Source organism: Corythoichthys intestinalis, chromosome 14, assembly GCF_030265065.1.
Source record: "Corythoichthys intestinalis isolate RoL2023-P3 chromosome 14, ASM3026506v1, whole genome shotgun sequence".
NCBI lineage: Eukaryota > Metazoa > Chordata > Actinopteri > Syngnathiformes > Syngnathidae > Corythoichthys > Corythoichthys intestinalis.
The window spans coordinates 35,943,175-35,966,475 of record NC_080408.1 but is presented as its reverse complement, the minus strand read 5'-3'; the positions used below and the strand labels follow the sequence as shown (position 1 = coordinate 35,966,475).

Below are 23,301 nucleotides of genomic sequence, written 5' to 3'. Positions count from 1 at the left end.
ACGGATGATGGTTGGCTAGGTGGCTTGGAGCATTAGCATAGCATTCACGTTCTCTTTAGCATTAGCATTTAACGTGGAGAGTGTCATCATAAACTGTCGGGCAACTTTTTTTTTTTTTTTTTTAGCATCCAGGTAAACTTCTCTTGAATGATGTATTCATTAACCTTGTGTGATGTTTTTTTTTAAATCAAAACAACTAAAGCAATGACAAGAGAGGCAGGAGATTCAGAGTCTCGCCTGCACATTGAAAAATATCCCAGATATCAGACCGACGTTGAAAAGATGTTGGATCAACATTCCCCTGCGCCCCTGCCATAAGTTACCAATCATGTACTGTAGACAAATTCACATGAAGGCATTTCTTGTAAAAAAAATAAAAAATAAAAAAAAAAGTAATTCACTTTGCCTCCATCTTGCTGCTGAGAGCATGCATGGCTGAACATTTGAAATGAACTCTCTTCCACACACCCACACGAGCACACATACACACACGCAAAGGCCTCAGGCACTGATTCAGACTTGATTGCAGGGGGAAAGAGTTAGAAGAAAAACAACAGCAAGACATTATGTTCAGGGTAGGAGCCATTCAACAAGTGATTTTGTGGAACAGTTACGTTTGATATTGTTAAAAAAAAAAAATCAAAGCAGCAGCAATCTATATAATTATCGTCAAGTGTTTCCCCCTTCTGCCTAGCAAAAAGAAACACTCCATCCACTGGCTTCAGGCAATGTTACATCAAAACTAATCATAACGATTAATATCAGCTGCTGTGAAACGCCAAGCTCTTTTAAATTCTCAGAAAAGAAATAGATTTCTCAATTTGATTGTATAAACATTAAAACTAGAAGAGAGAAGGAGTAGTGTTTTCCCTCCTTTTCTCTCTCTTCTTTTTTTTTTTTTAAAATACTGGGAGGCACTGAGACTTCAGCTAATTGTATCCTGATCTTTGCCTCGAGGGCTTCGGGAGCCCGGAGCAACTCTTCTCTCCATTTTCCTCAGTCTACCTTAGCCAAGCTATTGCATTTCTCGCTGGCGGTGGCAAGAGAAGAGACACATCAAGGAAGAAATTGTTTATCAAAACAGAAAAAGCTACTTTCCTCCGCGAGGTAAGCGCAGATTTCTAGTTTTGGATCGGGTGTATTGTAGAAGGTGGCGCAGCAGCTTTTACGCATGTGCCGGCGCACTTTGCGAGTCACGTTTAAATACTTCCGGGCTTTCTTGGTTAACATTGAATATGAGGAAACTAAGCGAACACGGCTCTGCTTGTGTCATATTTTCGCGGAAAATATAGCATACCCCCGCTGACCCATGTGCGCGCTGAGCAACTCCTAGTGAACGCGTCGTCGACGTCTCCAACTTAACTTTCGCTTAACCCGTTCGAAAGCCTCCTCGGGACAATTTCAAACCGTTTTGTCTTGCATCTAGAGAGAAATCACTCTTGCTGCGTGGCCCACCCACAGCTTCTATTTGAAAGACGCCATTGTGGCGTCATGACGCCTCAGGCACTCCCCGCATTCTCTTCGAAAAAGACATGATGTACCTTTTTAATTACCTAGAATCAAGTGACTCGTTCTAGAATAAATAAAATAAAGGTCTTTAACCATTCGTCTTCATGTAAATAAGATTAAGCTGAAAACGCCTACATTGTGAACTCAGTATTTTTAATTGGAAGCATTTAAGCAGAGGATCAGTGTTGAGGCAGTAGTGGCCGCTTGATGGCGCTGTTAGAGAACCACAAAGTCTTTGCAGCCTCTGATAACTCATTACTGGCATTACAATTGATAGAGATAATCAAAAATTATTTCCTCCCCACACTATTACGTACATGACAGACGATAACAAAATGTGTCTGTGAATTTGAGATTCATGTTGTTTGTCTATTGATTATTATTAATATTAACAACGATTAAATCCTTGCCGACTTTGCAGTTGGTGCCCACTCGGCCTGAACGATATTGTGTGTGTGTGTGGGGGGGGACTATCATTGTGATTTTGGGGGATTTTGCCAAATATTGCAATATTAAAACTAGAAGAATTTTCACCAGATAACCTGAATAGCTCTGTTTGGGATAGGCCTGAACGATATTGGAAACTAGAAACTGAAATTTCTGGAGAAATTACTATGGGGCTTTGTTCTGGTACTGTAGATCCAGATGTAAGACCCAGAAATAATTAACATTGTGATATATATTTCCAAGGCTCCACACTTCTTGCATTGTTGCACTGGTGCGCCTAACTATTTTCTTAAGGTGTAACTCATCCTCTGAACCGCTTATCCTCACAGGGGTGGCAGGGATGCTGGAGCCTATCACAGCTAACTCCAGGTAGAAGGCGGGGTACGCTGTGAACTGGAAAAACACAATGGAAAAAACACAAAAGATAATGGAGAAAAATATTAAATCAATATCATTTTACACAAACAAAAAAAATAGGCCGGACAAAAGCATTGGCACCCTTTCAAAATCATGTGTTGCTTCTCTAATTTGTGTAGTTAACAGCACCTGTTACTTACCTGTGGTGGCGATAACTAAAATCACACCAGTTAAAATGGATTAAAGTTGACTCAACCTCTATCCTGTGTCCTTGTGTGTAATACACTGACCCTGGAGAAAAGAAAGAAGACCAAAGAACTATGCTAGGACTTGAGAAGCAAAATTGTGAGAAAGCATGGGCAATCTCAAGGCTACAAGTCCATCTCCAAAGACCTGAATGTTCCTGTGTCTACCGTGCACAGTGTCATCAATAAGTGTGAAGCCCATGGCACTGTGGCTAACCACCCTAGATGTGGACGGAAAAGAAAAATTGACGAGAGATTTCAACGAAAGATTGTGCAGATGGTGGATTAAGAACCTCGACTAACATCCAAACAAGTTCAAGCTGTCCTGCAGTCCGAGGGTACAACAGTGTAAACCCGTACTATCCGTCGGCGTCTGAATGAAAAGGGACTCTATGGTACCCAGGAAGACCCCACTTCTGACCCAGAAACCTAAAAAACCCATGCTGGAGTTTGCCAAAACTTACCTGAGAAAGCCAAAAACGTTTTTGAAGAATGTTCTCTGGTCAGATGAGACAAAAGTAGAGCTTTTTGGGAAAAGGCATCAACATAGTTTACAGGAAAAAAACGAGGCTTTCAAAGAAAAGAACACGGTCCCCACAGTCAAACATGGCGGAGGTTCCCTGATGTTTTGGGGTCTCTTTACTGCCTCTGGCACTGGACTGCTTGACCGTGTGCATGGTATTATGAAGTCTGAAGACTACCAACAAATTTTGCAGCATAACGTAGAGCCCAGTGTGAGAAAGCTGGGTCCCCCTCAGAGGTCATGGGTCTTCCAGCAGGACAATGACTCAAAACACACTTCAAAAAGCACTAGAAAATGGTTTGAGAGAAAGCACTGGAGACTTCTAAAGTGGCCAGCAATGAGTCCAGACCCAAATCCCACAGAACACCTGTGGAGAGATCTGAAACTGGCAGTTTGGAGAAGGCACCCTTCAAATCTCAGAGACCTTGAGCAGTTGGCAAAAGAAGAATGGTCTAAAATTCCAGCAGAGTATTGTATGAAACTGTTGATGGATACTGGAAGCAGTTATTGCTCTTAATTTGTCTAAAGGCTGTGCTACCAAGTATTAGGCTGAGGGTGCCAATACTTTTTTCCGGCCCATTTTTGGAGTTTTGTGTAAAATGATAATGATTTTTTTTTTCATTCTCTTTTGTGTTTTTTCATTGCAAGCAACATAAATGAAGATATTACTACCAAAGCATTTGTAATTGCAATCATTTTCTGGAAGAAATTGAGCATTATCTGACAGAATTGCAGGAGTGCCAATACTTTTGGCCAGTAGTGTACGGTACTGTGTCATACAATACCATATCATATTATATTAAATGGTATCATGATGTATGTGTTCAATCGATATCGTACCAAACAAACATATCAGAACATAATTTACAGTATTATACCATACCCCAAAAGATTACCAAATTAAATCTTTAGATACACTTCCTAGTTATTATGATGAATCAGTGATTTTGTTTTATGTTTGGAATGTAGTTTTTCCTTTGTGTGACAATAATAGGGTTCATTAACATAATTTGTAAGGGTGTGACGGTACATGTATTTGTATTGAACCGTTTCGGTACGTGGTGCTTTGTTCGGAACGGAGGCGTACCGAACGAGTTTCTGACAAAATATAACCCTTACTTTGCGAGGCTGTAAGTCGATCGGGTTAGTTTCTTTATGTAGATTATATTTACTCAGTTTTCTCTACTATAATGAGGACCAACACGGTAGGACGGTATATAACCCAGAAACGTAAACGGCACGACAACGTGGCCGCCGCGAGAACGCAGTGAAACGCGGGCGTTAAAGTTGATCAGCCAACGCACACCAGTTGCAGTGCGACCGCGTGTTAGATGCGTCCCAGAAGCGGCTCAAGGCGACGCACACAAAAAGAAGGGCAGAGTTTATTATTTGACGCGAGACGCGACCCTCCTGCGGCAATACTACTACCGGTAGCTAGGATCTGGCAGACCGGAAGTCACTCGTGTAAAAATACAGTGGATCCGGTCGATTTTCAAACTAATATGCAATCATAACCTACTTTTTGACTCCATCTCATGAGTGGTAGATCGGGGCACAGTTGACTTGTCTTTGTTGATTTACTGCTGTCTTCTCTGCTACAATAATAACCAACACGGCCCCGTGTTCAATACAAAACCCTCATACCGCAACAAAACAAGTAGGAACTAATATTCACATAGGAACTAAAGTTATACAACATAAAATATACGATATAAATGAATACTACATCACATTTGTAAAATATAAACACATAATAAAATAAATAATAGCCCATTTAAATAACAAATTGAAATTAGCTAAAACAACTGTAATAATAAGAATAATAGACAGATCCTGCTTACACAATTAAATTTATTAATTTCTGTGTGGCGCTTTAACTTGAGAAAATCCACCAATATAGCTTTTGAAAACCGTTCATAAGAAAAAAAAAAAGATTCATTGAGGCATTTCAATTGTAAAATAAATGTTAAAATCTTTGTCATTCGGATTGCTTTTCTCTTTAGCACAGGACTTCTTTTTTCTTTCTTTCAGAAAGAAAGCTGACCAATACCCGGGGTCTGAAAGGCAAATTATTGTTGGATTATCTTTAAATACCCGCTACTTTTTGAGCAGAATTCTAGCTTTGTATAGGCTAATGTTCCTATTGTTGAAAGCACAAAGGTGTGTAATAAACAATTTGCACATTTATATTTTGCATTTTGTTTTCTTACTGTACCGAAAATGAACCGAATCGTGACCTCAAAACCGAGGTACGTACCGAACCGAGATTTTTGTGTACCGTTACACCCCTAATAATTTGTGTTGTTATGTGTCCGTTTTTTAACTGATTGTTGTTTCTTCCTATTAATGACCAATAAAGTGAAACATACACTCACTGTTCACTTTGTTAGCTACACCTACACCACAATATTATTCCGTGGCACTGTCAGTTTTGAATTTATTGATGGAACAATATGGTGATTATTGTGATCGCGGTGGTGTAGAACTGCTTTGCAACGAACATTTCTTGCTTCTTGTATTTTGGCTACTTTATTTGTGACATGTCTCAGAGAGATGTGGGGCATGTTCCTCACTACATCACACAAAAGTTTGATAGGAAAAGTTCAGCAGCAGAACAGTAGTATCGTATTCGGTTGTGGTTTTTAACTTAAGCAAGCCTGTGTGCAGTTGGCCGTCAGTGCCGTGCGGACATTTAAGACAAAAAAATGGCCACGGGGCAACAAAACACAGACAACCCATCCAGATTATGTAAATACCAGTCTGCCTCGGCTTCCTTTGAATCTAAATGCTCTGATCTGAAATGCTAATTGAAACATGGAATAGCTGCATGATGTTGATCCCGCACTCTGGCATCGTTGCGGCTGACAGGAAGTTGACGCTGTGCCGTCAGCTTCTAAGGACAGCATGGCGGAATGTAACAGTAATTAACAGGAGACCTGTTGTGGCTTTTTGCTTTTAATGTCTTGGTTCTGTTTCATAACTATGGAACAACATTGTTCCCCACATGGGATAAATGAGCAAATTCTCCCAACTATGTTTTTGAAACAAGTTCTGGAAACTCATAGTGTAGAAACAGTAGGTCTCATTCACTGACCCAGATGAAGTCCGACGAATTCCGAAGAGTTTAGTAGTAGGAGCATGGCTGTGTTCTAATCATCGGAAATTTGCGCTTCAAGTCACACTGCTCCTGGTGTTTCAACCCTCCACCCCCACGATTAAATAATGAGGAAAGATAGAAGTAATGAATAAAGAACATCTAACCGAACGGAATCAATGATTCATGAAATCAAAATTCACTAAAATTTCAACCCCTTGATATCACGTTATTTACGGATTATCAGTTGATGACTGAGAGCAAAGACTGTGGATATAGTGCTAAAAATGAGCGTCACCATGCTTATCGGAACCAGCTATCCCCACAGGGACAAATAGTTTTCTGAATGAAACTTTCAGGATTTTTCCGGTGTAAATACAAAAAGATAGAATGTAAAATTTGATCAGTAACCAATGTTCCCTCCAATTTTTCATGTGTCTGAGCAGACACACTAGCTCCCTGAGCACACTGCGGACCACGGTGAGCAACATCAGATGTGTACACTGTGGCCACACAGTAGTATAACGCCTGTTCAAAACCTTGAATCATAGCAAGTTACATGGCTTATTGAAAGAATGAAATTACAGCAGCAATTTTCATTATTTTATTTTAAATATAATTGATTTGGCCCACATAAAATGAAAAAGACCAAAATCTTGTTGTTTATGAGATGTGTACTATGTTACATGTGAGGGTCCTGCGAATGGTTGTTTCTCTGTGTAGCCTGGGATTGGTTGGTGACCAGTTCAGGGTGTACCTTGCCTCCCGCCCCTCAGTTTGTATTGGCTCCAGCACACCTGTCAGTCACCTTAGTGATGAAATGCAATACAGAGCACATATAGGCGGATAGATGGACAGGATGGACTCATTTTATTGCACTCAATTTAGAGATATTTTTATCAACAATTTATTTGAGGGGGGGGAATGCGGGCTTCCACACTGAAAATCATAATTACAGTACGCCACTCGTATAACCCAATCTTCACTGACCTAAAATGTACTCTTAAATCACCTCTCCCTATCCAGATGTCTTTGGTAGTTCCAAGACTGACCTGCGGGAGGGAGTACAGTGCCACAGGGCACCCTATCTGCCTTAAAATACAAAGAAGAATAAAGAGCATTAGAAGAAACAGAAGAAGCTAGGAATCTTCTTACAAACTGAAATGTGAGGTGGACATCAGTGCATGTAACACATGCTCGCTTATGTGTACTTCCACCGACTCAACACCACATTGCACTACATTGCTACTTGCTCCCGCCCACCCAGCATCCACTTCCCTTTCAGCCTCTCTTGCCTGCTATTTTCCATAATGCCTCACAGATTTTACACTCAATCCACCTTTGCGATGACAAGGCTTTGAGGAAATCCAATTCCAGCGAGCTGTTTTCAGAACTTTAACTCTCCACGGGCACACTCCTTACTCTCCAGCTCACACACACACACCAAGGCAGCATCATCCCCACAAATTAGTCAGGGAACAAATTACCTGCATTCTGAGTGTGATCCCACGCACTTTGCCGGCTGCCTTACACAGGTCGCCTTTTGAAGAGCAGCCATGTGATTTCTCTTTCCCGCTCGCTCTCATTTGCCCTGCAGCTCCCCTCTGCCTTCTGCGAGGGATCCTGGAGTTGAATTTTAAAACTATGCATGGCTGCCGCCTGCCTGCTTATCAGCGCGTGCACAAATGGCATGCAAATCAGACCGGGATCACACAGCACATTGCGGGCCCGCACTCAAAGGCAAGCTTAATTGCTAATTGGGTAGTCTTAGGTGTGAAACTCACACTGCCAGCAAGACGAGCCAGTGTGCATGTTTTAAGGCCACTGCTTGAACTAATTAATTTCAATCGGAGTGTTATTAAAATTGGTATACCCACCTCCCCCCATGCGTTCCACGCCCACCCCTTGCCAGCCTTCCAGATTTTCAGTAACTTAGACCAGCAGACATGAACACTTGGACATGTTGCTGTCTGCTGTTGTTCCGCTTTACCTTCTATTAAGGTGGCAGAGTTATGAAAATGTTGATTTAAGTAACCTTTCTGTGTTTGAGTTCAGCAAGCAGTTCAGTTTTCAGGAGAAGAATTTTAATAAATTGTGTGGGCTTTCTCCAGGCATTTCAGTTTCCATCCACATTCCAAAAGCTTTGGATTTATTGATGACTAAATGGAAGACTCTAAATTATCCATTGGTGTCAATGTGAGCTGAATGGTTGTTTAGTCTTTATGTGCTCTGTGATTGGTTGTTGGTAAAAGAAAAGGGATAAATAAACGAGCTGATGATGTGTCCGACACCTAACATTCTGCATCCAGCTAGTTTGCAGAGTGGCATAAGAATATGCCATAGGCACGAAACTGTGAGCCGAGTACCCCCGTAATCTCTAATCAGATACTAGACTGTTTTCACGGAAATAGCCATGCAAACATTGGGGTAACAATTGCCAAATGGTGCATGAGGCACTGATTGGGTACTGCATATAAAGGTAAATTTGGTGCAAAAGTACCAATTTAGTTGTAAAAAATAAAATTTGTAATGGTTCCAAAACCAAATTGTAGTTGAAAAGACAACTTATATAAAAATGAACTTTTTGTAGCAAAAACTATTTGTAGTCGTACAAACGATAACTTTTTGTTGTACAAAATAGACTTGTAACTGTAACAAAACCAACTTGTGCTATACAAAATATAGCTTGTAGTTGTCGCTAAAATACCTTGTGGTTGTAAAAAAAAAAAAAAAAAAAAATTGTAGCTGTAACAAAGCATCTGGTCTTTTTAGAAAATGTGGCTTGTAACTGTAGAAAATAAATTTTGTAGTGCCAGAAATTGGCCACTAGGAGTTGCAAGTGCTGTGTATTCAAATGGACAACTGGAGTTGCTTTTTTTAAAATCAAAATTCTGTGTTCTCAACCCCTAAATCCATGCAAATGTTTCGTATAAACTAGCTCTAAACAGAGACGTATAGTCCAATTCAATAACAAACCATAATAATTAAAAAAAAAAAAAAAAAAATCCATTCTTATGGATATGGAAGTAAATTTGTACAATCGGATTTTGAATTTTAATTAAATGTGGCACCTTACTTCCTTTTATAATTACTGTCCAAAATTGAAGAGTTCAGTCATCAATAATATATCAATAATCATTTGGAGAAAGGTTCCCCATCGCTAAATTTGTTTGTGTGCGGGGAGTGCGTTTGTCACCATGAGGAGGGGCTGAAGAAAAGGGGGGCACAGGTCAGCCATACAAGAAGTGGGTGGGTGGGCAGGTGGGGGGTTCAGACCCGTATTTGCAAAAAAGAAGGGGCAAAAAGTGAGTGCAGAAACAGGATTGGTTTGCCCGTGAAAATGCGACATTCGTACCTGCTGCCACTGAAAGAGCGACAGCCTCGAAGAGACGCGGGCGCTACGATGCTAATGTTGTCGGGGGCTTTGACTTCTCCCAGCCATTGCGAGCGAGCTGCTCTGCCTGACAGCCACGCTCTCCCCACGCGTCCTCGTCCTCCTCGCATTCTACCCGACAAGAAAGACCAGAAAGGAGTAAATAAGACAACAAATCAAATCTCGTGACGGTTAAAAAAAAAAAAAAAGAAAGAAAAAAATGGACGAGACAGATATCATGGACCTGACGCATCAGAAGGCGAGGAAGCGGCCGCGGCCAATCACCTCCGCGGACGAGGCGGCGGTGCACGCGCCCCTCAAACGAACACCGATGCGGGCGGCTGAGTGCCGGGAGACTTCGCTCATGTACGCCGTGCGCGGAGAGCCGTTGCCTGCCGCTTCGCTCAAGCAGAATGACCACTCGGTGACCTCCTCGCCCACCAACGTAATGCCGGCACAGGTAAATGCTGATTTTCTGGGGAGGGGAGACTGGTAATCATTCCGTAGACTGGATTGCTGTTTTAATAAGAAGAGGAGATGGGTTTGGCGGTTGACGGTTGAATATCTACCAAAGCTTTATAACCGACTGCAAGTTGTCAACTTTTTTCCCCTCTTTAGTGCGCTGCTAATGGTGTTTTTAGGTTAGAAGGCAGTCTTATTAGACAATTAGCCTGTGCCGCCCCCCCTACTCTCGAAAAAGAGAAAAACATTAATTTGCCTTTTGGCCTGCGGGGGTTGAGTGCTTGTGGATCTTGGCTAGATTTAGGTCAAGGTCGGGCCACAAATTTAGCTCTTTGTTTTATAATTTGGCGCATTAATGAATGACAGGGAGTGGTGGTTGTGGTTTGCCCACCTCACATTAGAGAGGTGTTGGCTTCATTTATTGGCTCAGGACTCTGCATTATTAAATAGATAATAACATAAGTGAATGCAGAGAGCAAGGATAGTCACTCAGTAACATATTATGGAGTAAAAACTACAGGGTGTAAGTTTTCCAGAAAGCAAGCTGATTTAGACCTGCCTCACGTTTGAAAAGTTTGGGGTTCAAATCTGGGTACAGGCCTTCCTGTGTGGAATTTGGACGAATAAATTGTTATACTATACAATACTACATATAAAAGTAAATGGTAAGCAACATTGTGTATAGTAATATTATGTTTTTACGAAAGCCTAACTTTTCCCTGTCAGCACCGTCCTGCTGTAGTTAGCATGGCTTGCCTCACAGTTCTGAGGTTCTGTGTCGAATCTCCATCCTGTTTAGGTCCTGTGTAGGTATTAAAAATATTATATACACGCAATTGAATTGAAACAGCAGCAAGGACAGTTTGTAGAATTGTTTGCACATCAGCAAATATTTGATAAAAAAAGGAGCATGGTCGTTGTTATCATGACTGCCTTGCTGATTTCTCCTGCTGTGGGTTTTCTCCAAGTACCCTAACCCTAACCCATCCCACATTCCAAAACCATGCATGTTATGTTCATCAAAAACTATAATAGTCCATAGGTGTGATTGCGAACATGAGTGGTTATTTGTTTATATTGTATGCGGCTACCTGGGGCTGGCAATCTTCGGTACCCCGGTAGGATAGGCTCCAGCTCACTCATGACCCCAATGAGGACAAGCTCTACCCCACTACCAAAAGCGGGCAGATGGACTAATGAACTTGTCCCAACAGGATAATCGCTCCAGTATGTCTCGGCCCATGATCACACGCTCGCCGGTGTCCCCTTTGAGCAACCAGGGCATCCCCACGCCGGCGCAGCTCACCAAGTCCAATGCACCAGTGCACATTGACGTGGGTGGACACATGTACACAAGCAGCCTGGCCACACTCACCAAATTCCCTGAATCCCGGTGAGTTTAAACGTAATAGTTGTTTGGATTCAAAAAGTTGTGCACACTACTTACAGCAACCAGTTGAAGCACTGTTAGTTACGCTCTAGTTTGGGAGCACTTACAATAGATCTACTTTTGAAGGAAACGACCTCCCGTGATCTACCTTTTTTGGGGGAGGGTGTGGGTGCCTAGAAAGCTCAGCAGCAATGTATGCTGTGAGATACTAATGAAATAAGTCAAAATGATCTACCTGTATCGCGCCTACAAAGCTCAGCAGCAATATTGTATAACAAAACATATTGAGGCCTTTTTTTCTAATTTGATGCCGTGATCTACCCACACTAGTGTTGCGATTGACTGGTAGGTCACGATCGACGCACTAGTTGGACAGCATGGCATTTAACATGATTAGGAGAAAAAGTGAGACACTTTTGAGAACAAAACAGTTCAGAACATTCTTTAAACATAAAATCATTCAAATTTCAGTGTTTATTTTCCCCTGTAATTTATGAAGTACATTTAATCAAATGACCGTCCTCAGTTTGTTAAACAGCATCGTTTTTAGTGTGTCTCATTCTGTCATGATTAAAGTCTTCATTAGACGAAGTGGTTGAAAGAACATTTGCCGTATTTTTGGGACTATATTGCGCACTTAACCCCCCCACACCCCCTTCAAATTTGACAGTGCGCCTTATGTATGAATATTAGTTGTGATTAATGTTCTCAAACTTACAGTGTTTTGTTGGAGCATAATTCGATCATACTACACCAGTAAAGTGCTAAAACACCCAATCATCATACCCATGAAAAAACAATAAAGCAAGTAATAAATTCAAGTACATAAAACAATAATTACAGTGTTAAAAGATGAGCAAATGATAAATTCAGTACACGGATGCACTAATTCGCCTTAGCTGTGCCTAATCTATGAAATTAAACTCGTACACTGATGCTGCATTTTATAATCTAGTGTGCCTTATAATCTGAAAATATGCTAAATGCTATTACGTTCTATTTATTTGCTACTCTGCTGCCAAGTAGTATCCTCCATTTTGCCTCAAGACATGAGTAATCATACATCAATTCCACACAACTGACAGAATACTAATACAGTGGTACCTCGACATACGATCGCTTCGACACACGATCTTTTCGACATCCGGCGTAAAATTTTGACTCGCCATTGGTTTCTTCATCCGACCACATGCTCGAAATACGGCTATTTATGACAGCGCCGCAGACGGACGCACGGCGGATTTTCTTGACAGAAATCAACACTGGTTTCATGAATGCTGGTGAAGGTGGTGAAAAAAGGAAAAAGGTGACGCATATCATTGAAGATGGAAATGATAGAAAAATATGAGCGTGCTGTGCGCATCAGTGAAGTGGCTCGACAATACGGCCGCAGAATGTCTATGATCTCGACAGTCCTCCTCTGTTCACCAGTCTTTCTAAGTTAAGGTGAGAAATATTATCGTGGGAACATCGCCAAAAAAATCGCCAGCTTTGTCAGGTTTTTATCATTTATTTCGAAACTTGTGCAACACAACACACATACTGTCTGCCACAGATGATGCCAACAACAAAACATTAAGAGAGAAAGTAAAATCTCTACCTTTCCTTTCTCTCTCTGTCATGTCAGCCACGTGGTGCATTCAGGTACAGCACGCAAAACACGTCCGCCACATCAGAACTCGATTTGTTACAATGTTACTGGAATTATTATTATTTTGTTATTCCACTTTTTATTAATAATCTATTTGTTTTGCTATGTGTAATTGTCATTGGTAATAGTACCAGCAGTATTTATTAAGGATTTAGTGTAGGTTTTTTAGGCTGTGGAATGAATTAAAGGAATTATAATGTATTCTTATGGGAAAATCCTGCTCGACATACGACCATTTCGACTTAAAAACAAGGTCCTGGAACGAATTAACTTCGTATGTAGAGGTACCACTGTACATGCATTATATGTATTGTATACCTCCGTGATGAGTGTAAGGCAGTGTCAGCCATATGGGATATATGTCACTTGAAATGTACATACAAATAGACAGTACTGAAAAATGTATATATATACAGTAGACATTCAATTACAATTGTCAATTTAGACCTGCAGTGTGAATCTAATCTGATCTAAGATGTTGAGTGCAGCATGCAGGGCACAGACAAAGGCAATGTACTCATTTGGGCAGATGCCATAGCAGCAGTATAAAAGGCCAAAGGGCACGAGGCCATCTGGAGGCTGTGAGGTTGCTGCAAGCAACATGCCCAAGGGCAAGTAGCACCCTGCCTCCGGCAGAGCAAGACCAGCTGGCCCTGACCTCTCTGAACTCCTTTCTTTTGCTTCATTATTCCACTACTAATACTTCTTACCTCTGCACAAGATCATGGACGTTATGCATTATAGCAGACGCATTTATCATGTGTCATTGCAGGGCTCCAGACTGCGACCACATGGTTGCATTTTGCGACTAAAATTAGAGCCTGTACGAGTATATATATATATATATATTTTTTTTTCATCTACTCGCACATGTGTGACCAGTAACATTATAGGTTTTTGTTGTTGTGCTGACAAACTACTTCACGGTTAAAAACATTTATAAGTTTGTAGTTTTATGCATTTATTATGAAAACTTTGCATGGCGATTTACAGTGTTTGCCTGTGAATCCACTTTAAGTTGGAGGCAACTGTGCTCCTGGTAAAAAATGTTATTCTGGAGCCCTGCATTGTTATCATTTAAAACTTGTAATAACATTTCTGCATGTGTCTTGCTTTGGCCAGAATACGCCTAAATTAAAAATCCTAGAACATTTTACACGCCTCATTTCAATCTCACACAAGTGAGTTAGAGTGAACCATTGCTCTTTATGGGGGGGAAGATAAGGCCCCACCAAAAATAGCAGCAAATTAAATATAACCGAGACCTTTTAAAAATGCATTAATTGTATATACTGTATTAATAACCCTGATAAATGACAAGTAAGTGGTTTCACAGGCAATTATGCAGAAGATAATAAAATTAATAAATGCTATTATTTTGGGAAAAAAATCAGCAATGTAAACCGCAGAACCTAACTGCAATTTTTCAACTGCTTCATGCATAAGATGGGTCAAAAATAGTGTGTGACCTGTAAGAAGTTTGTCATCTATGACAATGGGGTTTCTGTTTTAAGTGTAATCGTTTTTGTAAGTCAAACCACTTTGCAAACAAGCTGATATCAGATTGGTGATGCTCTGTGTCATTCCGTGCCTTGTTATGCACATACTTGCCCACTTTGTGCTTCCTAAACATCCTCTCGCCAAAGGCCATGCGAGTGCTTCAGCTAAAAAGTGACCCACCGACACTTGTACTTGCAACGGCCAATCAGGGTAAAGAGTTTAAATTTAAACATTATACATTGAATTTGATACAGTCAACCAAACGACTGGCTGTTTGCCGAGGCAGGCAAAAAGGACTAACTAAAATACCTTGAAGAAGGACATTGTACACATTTTCAGCACAGATTTTCTACAAACCTAATAATGTGCCATCAAAAGGATATAAAAAATAATGTAGAGACATTTTGCAGACATTTTCGCCTGGTCATAGACATGCAAATTCACCTGGGTTTTAATTTATTTTTTGAATTATTATTTTTTAAATTTTGTTGCTTTTTTTTAATTGTCGAAAGTGATTATAGACAATTTTGATGTTACTCAATAATTATTTGGGTTTATTTTTTTTAATTTAAATGCATTTTCATGGTCATCAATTATTCATGGATTTTTGTTTTCGTTGTCTCCCAAATAGTGGATTTCCGCTGTATTTATATGCAAGCAAAGACAAGTCAATTTCTCATTACATGTCCCTTTTCAATGCAATCTTTATTACATGTAAAATTAAAAAGGATGTTTATAGGGAGACGGTTACTATCTCTTTTCGCTTTCAACACGTCTCCTGTCACCGCACAGAATCGGCCGCCTCTTTGATGGCACTGAGCCCATAGTGTTGGACAGCCTGAAGCAGCACTACTTCATTGACAGAGACGGACACATGTTCCGCTACATCCTCAACTTCCTCAGGACGTCCAAGCTGCTCATCCCGGATGACTTCAAAGTAAGCTGACAGAAAATCTCATTGGCCACTCAGCGCTTCTGCAAGTCGCTAGACTCACAATACACGCGCCTTTGGGTTAAGAAGCCATGTTTGAATTGCTATGAACATCGGGGTCTTCCAAGCAAGGGTTCCTATGGCAAAAGATCTAAGATAGGAAATGGGGAAAACAAACAATCTATCATTGTGAAACATGAACAAATAGTCTTTGTGCCAAGGGTGAATTACACTACATGTGACCCATTAGTATTCCCACCATTTAACTGTTGTGTACCATTTAGTCAGTAATTACTTGACTTGCCCCCTGGGAGAAGGCAAAGACTCACATCATCTGATAGATTATCCACACCGAGGCTCCATTAGTGGAAAGTATGCCAGCTAAAATAAGCAAAGACAAAAGACGGGCCCAATTCAACTCATAAAGAGAACTCCATTGTGATGCCTTTGAGGTCAACCAGCAAGCAGTTGTGTTGTCCCCATGCAACCCTGTTATTATTACAAGTTAGGTTTAGGCTACTGGGGTGGGCAAACTATTCCACAAAGAGCCGCGGTGGGTGCGGGATTTTGTTCCAACCCATCAAGAGGACACCTTTTCACCAATCTGGTGTTTCACAAGTGCAATCACTCGATTGCAGTCAGGTACTTCTTGTTTCCGCGGAAACCTCATTGTTTAAACTGTCTGTGCTGGATCAATTGGAACAAAGACCTGGACCCACTTTGGCCTTTGAGGACAGGTTGGCACACCCCTGGGCTACACCACTTATGCAATACATCCTCAAACACAGTTTAATTTTTTTTTTTTCTTTGACAGTCAAGTCATTGGTAAAACTGTAGGTTTTGAGTTATTTTTGGCCAACCTGTTTTTGTACTTAATCTACACAGCAAAAATGGCGTGAAAAATTCCAGTCAGTGGTGCAGCTAAAACAGGGCTTATGCGGGTCATTAAAATCCATTAAGAGTCTTTAAATGGATTTTGTCAAAATTCAGGCCTAAAATAGTATTAAAATGAATGTTCGAGGCATTAAAAATTATGTTAACTTGATGGTTCAAAAAACTTTATTTTTTTTTACATTATTTCAGTTGTCTTATATAATCTGGTAGCCGGGATAAAATCATTACAGGATAAGACAGCCGATAATATCGGCCTTTAAATGCATTTTAAAATGACATCGGATAATACTGACATCGTTTGTTCATTATCGGTTTAGGGCCAATATGCATGTTGCCTTCAAAGTGAATGTAGAAGCCTTCTGCCTTTGTACAAGGGCTGGTCACAGCTTAGCAAAGCAGTTATGCTAATTGACCATTAGATGTCTCCTAACTAAGATGCTTTGAATTGGTTATGTGAGTAGACCATTGCATTCATGGTTCAAAAATTAAATGAACAATAAATGTTTGAAAAATAATGAATTATAAACTCATTACATAACTTATTCACTGTACTGAAGCTGTGTGACTATGTTGTTATTTTGAGCCAGAAACACTGTGTGAGCCATATGTGATATGATAGTGCCTTACTGGCACTTTGCACTTGATCCAAATTCTGATGTTTGCATTATTTTGTTTTCAACGATAAATATAGAGGTGCAACATATAAGCACTTTTTCGATAACTTCAGTTGAAGTTGTTTCTGCCTATTGGAAAACTGTGTTGTTACATTTGTCATTATTAAAGTATATCCAACACTATAGATTTAGCCATAATATGTTAAGTCGACGAATGCATATATCGGTTTTGCTTTGATATCAGTATTGGATTTTTGGAGTTGGACAATATCGGGTTATCGGTTAAAAAGTCATTATCAGAAAACTCTACCTACAAGTTGTGTATGTGAAATTATTTGCAGTCGGCCATGGGCATCAAATTAGATTAAAGTGGCTTTAAATAAGATTTGCGGATATCTGTACAAACCCTGTAAAATGATTGGCACGAGACTGCTGAATGATTGCATTAACAGTGGGTAAAAATTCAGACAATGACGGTTCAGTCTGTGCAGCAGACACGGCGACACAGAAACCCCAAACCACATGAAAGCAGTAAAAACAAGAGGCCTCTGTTACAGTATAACATCACTGTAATTAGTTTTGTTATGTGTCACTCTCAAAACATCTTCTGTAATGTCTACTCTCCAGTTGCTCTGATAAGCTTGTTCAATAAATACAGCCTAGGTATTCATGCCAAACAGTGTTGACCCAAAATGACATGGAATAACAAACACTCACTTGTCGGGGTGTCCCAATGTGCCTGGCACGCTTGTCTTTCAGGACTATAGCCTGCTGTATGAGGAGGCCAGATACTTTCAGCTCCAGCCCATGTTGACTGAGTTGGAGCACTGGCGCCAGGATCAGGAGCTGGGCCGAGTGTCTCGACCCTGCGAGTGTGTGGTAGTGCGCGTGGCACCAGACCTGGGTGAAAGGATCACGCTGAGTGGCGACAAGGCACTGATCGAGGACATTTTTCCCGAAATCGGCGACGCAATGTGCAACTCCGTCAAAGCCGGATGGAACCACGACTCCACGCACGTCATCCGCTTTCCGCTCAATGGGTTCTGCCCCCTCAACTCTGTTCAGGTAAAAATGTCATGTGAATTTGTTAAGTGATACCGTCGTACTAACTGTATTAACTTTATTTCATTTTATATGAGAAATAATTAAAACAAACAAACAAAAAAAAACGTTTCCATCAAAAAAGGAAAGGAAATGAAGAGAAATGTTGTGCCCCCAAAATAGATCACATTTCCTACAATAGTCTGTCTTATTAATAAATCAAAAATCTTGTCAATCTTTTATTTTGCAGTTTTTGCAGATAACTCCATTTATAAATGATTTCTTAATTTCTTAGTAGAGCTGCCTTAAAAAGCTTTCTGAATATATTAACTTTTTTGTTTTTATTGTTGGGTTGTTTTATAACTACACACCTTTCAACTTTATACTTCTTTCAATTACTTATGTTCTAAATCATGTAAGCTTTTCAAGATGTAGTTCCTTATTTTTTCTTCAAACTTTATGTAATCATTTTAGGTAAAATAGTTTTATTAGCCTTATACAGTACATCATTTTGAAATCAAGAAAACAATTTTATTGGGTTATAATCATGGCCTAAATGTGTTTTTTGTTTACTGTAATTATGACTTACGACTGCTTAGTCAACGATAGACAGCACATTCATGATTACACAGAAATGCAGTATGTGTTACATTGCCTCCATGGGAACAGAACCCTGATAAACCGAAGAACCCTTATTTACTGTAGGCATCAGTTTTATCTTTTAATGTTTTCAGATTTATTTTCCGATAGCATAATTGCCTATTCTAAATCTCAGGGCAGGCTTAACACAAACAACTAAAACCCTTAGTCTCCAAATATTGAGGCAGACATGCTAACCATACATCCACGTGCTTTAAATAGTGTTGGGGTTCCGAGGTGATCCATGGAAACATTTCTCCCCTTTAAAGGATCCCGAAACCAAAAAATGTTTGAGAACTGCTGCGGTGAAGATTCTAAATTGTTCATAAATGCGAATGTTTTTCTGTATACCTGTATGTACCCTGGGATTGGGTGGATCATGACCACACCAGGGTTTGCCTGGCCTTTTGCTCAAAATCATCTGGAATAGGCTCCAGCTCATCCATGACCCTAATGAGGACAAGCACAATATGAAATGGATGGATAGAAAATTGGTGGCACTGACATGACACTGAGCATCCAGTCCGTTAGAAGAAACACTTCTCAGATGTTTAAATTCTCTGTTCTCCTGTTATACATTATTGAAGCAGTGGAGGCTTATTTGAATAGATTTGACATTGATCTGGACAATCTGAAAACAAACAAACAAAAAAACGTCTCAGAAGTGAGTGCAAGAGAGAAACTGCGCGCGCTCCCTAGCAGCTTGTCCTCAGGCTGGGCCCATAATCCTGTTTGGTTATTAAAGCACGCCGGCGGTGGATGCTGTATCTGCAGCTAATGGAGGCAGGGAGAGATGGGAAGGGGGTTTGAGAGAAGGTGGGGGGGCTGCCAGCAGTATGGGAGACCTTTGTAGTTTCAGTGGAGGCTTGGGCCTGGGGCAAGGGGGAGAAATGGGGAAAACGGGAAGGGGGTGGGGGTGAGCAGCCCACACTGAGCCAAATGCTGAAGAGAAAGCCACACTGCTCCCTCAGGCCTCTTCGATGGAATGTGATCTTACAAGCCCCCAGGACACGTCTGTGAATGTCTGCAAGGCGGCTAGCTAGCAAACATGTACACACAACCAAAACACGCAAGACAACAAGGGACTTTTAAAGTTTGTTTTAAATGTATTCCGTTGTTTTGTTGGTGGAATATTGCTGATGGACCTTCAAAAATAACACAAGCTAGGCCTGCACAATATATCGTCTAAACATCGCCATCGCAATGTGCGCTTGCGCAGTAGTCCCATCGCAGGACGTGCCATTTTTTTGTTTGTTTGTTTGTTTTTTTCTTCATAAAAGCACCAAGTGTGCAGAGACATGTCATCCTGGATCCCAGTTATATACAGCAAACTTCATCATTCACAGATTAACCCCCTTAGTCTTGATTAAATGGTATTGTATGAATACCATTTGGTCATGGTGAGTCAACCAATATCCTCCCAGAACTATTCAAGTCATCTGGTGAAAATTCTTCTAGTTTTTATATTGCAATATTGATCGCAAATCCCCCAAAAGTCACAATGTCAGTTTTTTCTAATATCGTTCAACCCTAATACAAGCCATGACTGGATATCACTGGGATAAACGGTGGTATTATTTGGGATTCAGAGTCAGTATTTAATGAACTGTTTTGTCACTAGGTGGTGACAATTATTAGTTGGGGTACGGTATTGACTCATTCGAGCAAAACAGCTGGAAGTACCCCGCCCACCATTGCTGAGTTGTGCCGCACACAGCCAAGAGCAGCTAACGTTACTGTTTACATTGGTTGACTTTGGGCTGAGGGTGTGCAAACACCCCAGTAATGGCGGCAAACCACTGGAGGGCGACGTACACAAATCTCTACTTGGTTTAGTCAATAACAATCAAGTTACTGATTCACTTGTCAATTGGCTGGAAAGCAAATTTGTCAAAATGGATTCAATCTGAGGTGGCCAAAGACGAGCCATGTTTTTCTCTTCAAAGTCCTGAGAAAACAGTCTTTTATTTTAATAAACAAACTAGCCAATTTTGATCATTGAACATTTGCATTACCACCCTGCCACCCAGGTTATTGCAGTTGACTACAGAAAAACATGTAAACATGTTGAAATCTGCAGGAAAATGGGAAACTGGTATATTTTTAAGTTGGTAAGTTTTTTTCCAAAGCACGCTCACACTCAAACAGTTTTAGGTTCCCAAACTCAAAGTGAAAGTTTCTGAGTAAAGTCTATTCAAAATCATATACTTGTAGATCATGTGAAAATGCTGATGAAATACACACATCGCCCATAGAATGTATCATATCTAACTTCTACATTCTGTGAGAAGCTAGTTAGTAATAAGACTTTCATATTTGCCGTTAGAGGCGTAGTCACAGGCCATTTCCTGCTGAGGACCAAAGTGGCATCACAAACAACAACAGTTGCAAGCTCACTGTGGAGCTTGTCATTAAAAAAAAAAAAAAAAAAAACATTAGCTGCTATTAACAGGGACGGATGCCAAATCCATTTCGACTGGGAGGTTTGGCTGTGAATTATTATGTTTCAGTAGCAATGACTGCAATAGACGTCTAATCCAGTGATCACTCACTTCCAACCCTCCAGCCAAAATAGATTGAAAGTCTGTCGCTGGAAATGGCAGCCAATAATTCAAATGCTAATGCTAAGTTATTACATTTGGGGATATCTGCCACACATTGTGGCTGTCTACAAAAATATATTTATTTGAATCACCAGATAAATATCAAACAATATACCAATCCTTTTTAACAGCTTCTTATGCTCCTCTTTAAGATCATGGGTCATATTGACCCATCCCAAAGTAATATACTGTATATATTCATTCATTTTCTATACTGCTTATCCTCATGAGGGTCAAGGGGTACTGGAGCCTATCCCAGCTAACTATGGGCACTAGATGGAGTAAACCCTGAATTGGTTACTGCTAACTGCAGGCCACAAAGAGACAACCGCTCATTCACAGATGCATACTAAGGGACAATTTGGAGTGTTCAGTCAGCCTTCTATGCATGATTTTGGGATGTGGGAGGAAACCAGAGTACCTGGAGAAAACCCACGCAGGCAGGGGGAGAACATGCAAACTCCACACAGGAAGGCCAAAGCCCGGGATTAAACCATGGATCTCAGCACTGTGAGGCATACATGTCAAATGTATGCCAAATATATATAAATATATATACATATACAATATACACACATATACCTGTACACTGTGCTATTAGACAGCAACCCTAGCAAAGTGCATCCTATTTTACGTGCTACTGAGCACTTCCAAGTCATCTCAGTCGACATTGCATATGATGCAAATAAAGTGCCCACGCTTTTTTCTGTCTCTCTCAATTAATTTCTCATGCCCCCACCTTTTCAGGTTCTGGAGCGTCTGCAGCAGCGAGGCTTCGAGATTGCTGGTTCCTGCGGGGGAGGCGTGGACTCGTCCCAGTTCAGCGAGTACATTCTGAGGCGGGAACTCAGGAGGACGATCCAGCGAGGAGGACCCAATTCGAATAGGATAAAGCAAGAGCAGTTAGACTAGAGACTGCTGGACTTTTCAGTGTTTTGAACTCTTCACTTTTTCTTCATTTGTTTTTTTTTTCATGTCAATGTTTTCATTTTCTTAAGAAAAATCATCTAGAGAAAAAAAATAGGTTCTTCAGCCATGGAAAGATTTACAACATTTGAGTTAGATATTGCGGACATTTGTGATTGCCCCCATAAAACATTTGAGAAAGATTTATATATGTTGTATCCCTAAATAAAGTTTGTTTTAAAACTTTGAGCCTACATTAGGTTGAATATGATTTTAAATCAGCAGCATGATAATTTAGTGGGTTAGTGGGTAGCACGTCTGCCACACATATGATAAGTTCTGGGCTCGAACCTCAGATCAGGCCCTTAGGTGTAACGTCAAATACAGATGGGAAGGCTTCAGCTCACCTGTGACCCTTAACAAAACAACAAATTGATGGATGATCTTGTATCATGCTCCATGAATCTATTTAACTGCATTCCCAACTGCTTGTCGCTGCTGACTTGACTTGATCGCCTCAGTGGTACGTTAGTTAAGTGTGTGTGTGCGTGGGTGTGAGTGTGTTTATGGCTCATGTATAAAGGTCACTTGTTCATTACTTAAGGTGCGGAATTTCTCAATTGTCATGAACACTTAGCTACACTTACACATTTTTTTCACAGTGAATATTGTGATACAAACGAAGTGTTTTGTACTTTCCTAGTTTTTCAACTGCGTACTGATGTGCATTTCAATCGAACGACCATGCTAATTTAATGGCCATGTAGTAAAATGGCGCCCCCTTTGCTCCTTCAGGTCAATGCGGGAATGAAAAAAATCTGATCGTAGCATGACTGAGTGCTTTAATTCTTGTTTGCTTTTAAATCGTTCACTGCCATTGATGACAATAGACCACTGGTCTGACTGGTAGGACTGGTGATGAATGATAATATTCACAGTGCTATTGACGGCGATGAATGTTCAATCCATTTGAACTTGGAGGACTGACAGTGAATGATCACTACCAGCCCTCCCAGTTTAAATGGATTAGACATGTATCACCGCGAATGACTTGGCATCTCTAAGCAAATTTATTAAGACATGAATGAATTCAATTTTGCCCCCTTCAAAATGATCTTTATT

At 40.5% G+C, this 23,301-nt stretch overlaps 1 protein-coding gene across 3 annotated transcripts; it reads left to right on the top strand.

Moving 5' to 3' along the window:
• Window positions 1–539: 539 nt before the first annotated feature.
• Window positions 540–22,428, top strand: kctd1 (potassium channel tetramerization domain containing 1). Of its 3 annotated transcripts, XM_057857656.1 has the most exons (6): window positions 540–1,107; window positions 9,614–10,008; window positions 11,225–11,403; window positions 15,344–15,488; window positions 17,750–18,055; window positions 22,021–22,428. In XM_057857656.1, exons 2-6 carry the CDS (start codon window positions 9,769–9,771, stop codon window positions 22,183–22,185), a joined length of 1,035 nt encoding a protein of 344 aa, XP_057713639.1. In that variant the 5' UTR covers window positions 540–1,107; window positions 9,614–9,768; the 3' UTR covers window positions 22,186–22,428. The 3 variants fall into 3 exon arrangements, with proteins under 3 accessions (XP_057713639.1, XP_057713640.1, XP_057713638.1); XM_057857657.1 differs by lacking the exon at window positions 9,614–10,008 and having other exon boundaries at window positions 544–1,107; XM_057857655.1 differs by lacking the exon at window positions 540–1,107 and having other exon boundaries at window positions 9,437–10,008.
• Window positions 22,429–23,301: the final 873 nt, after the last annotated feature.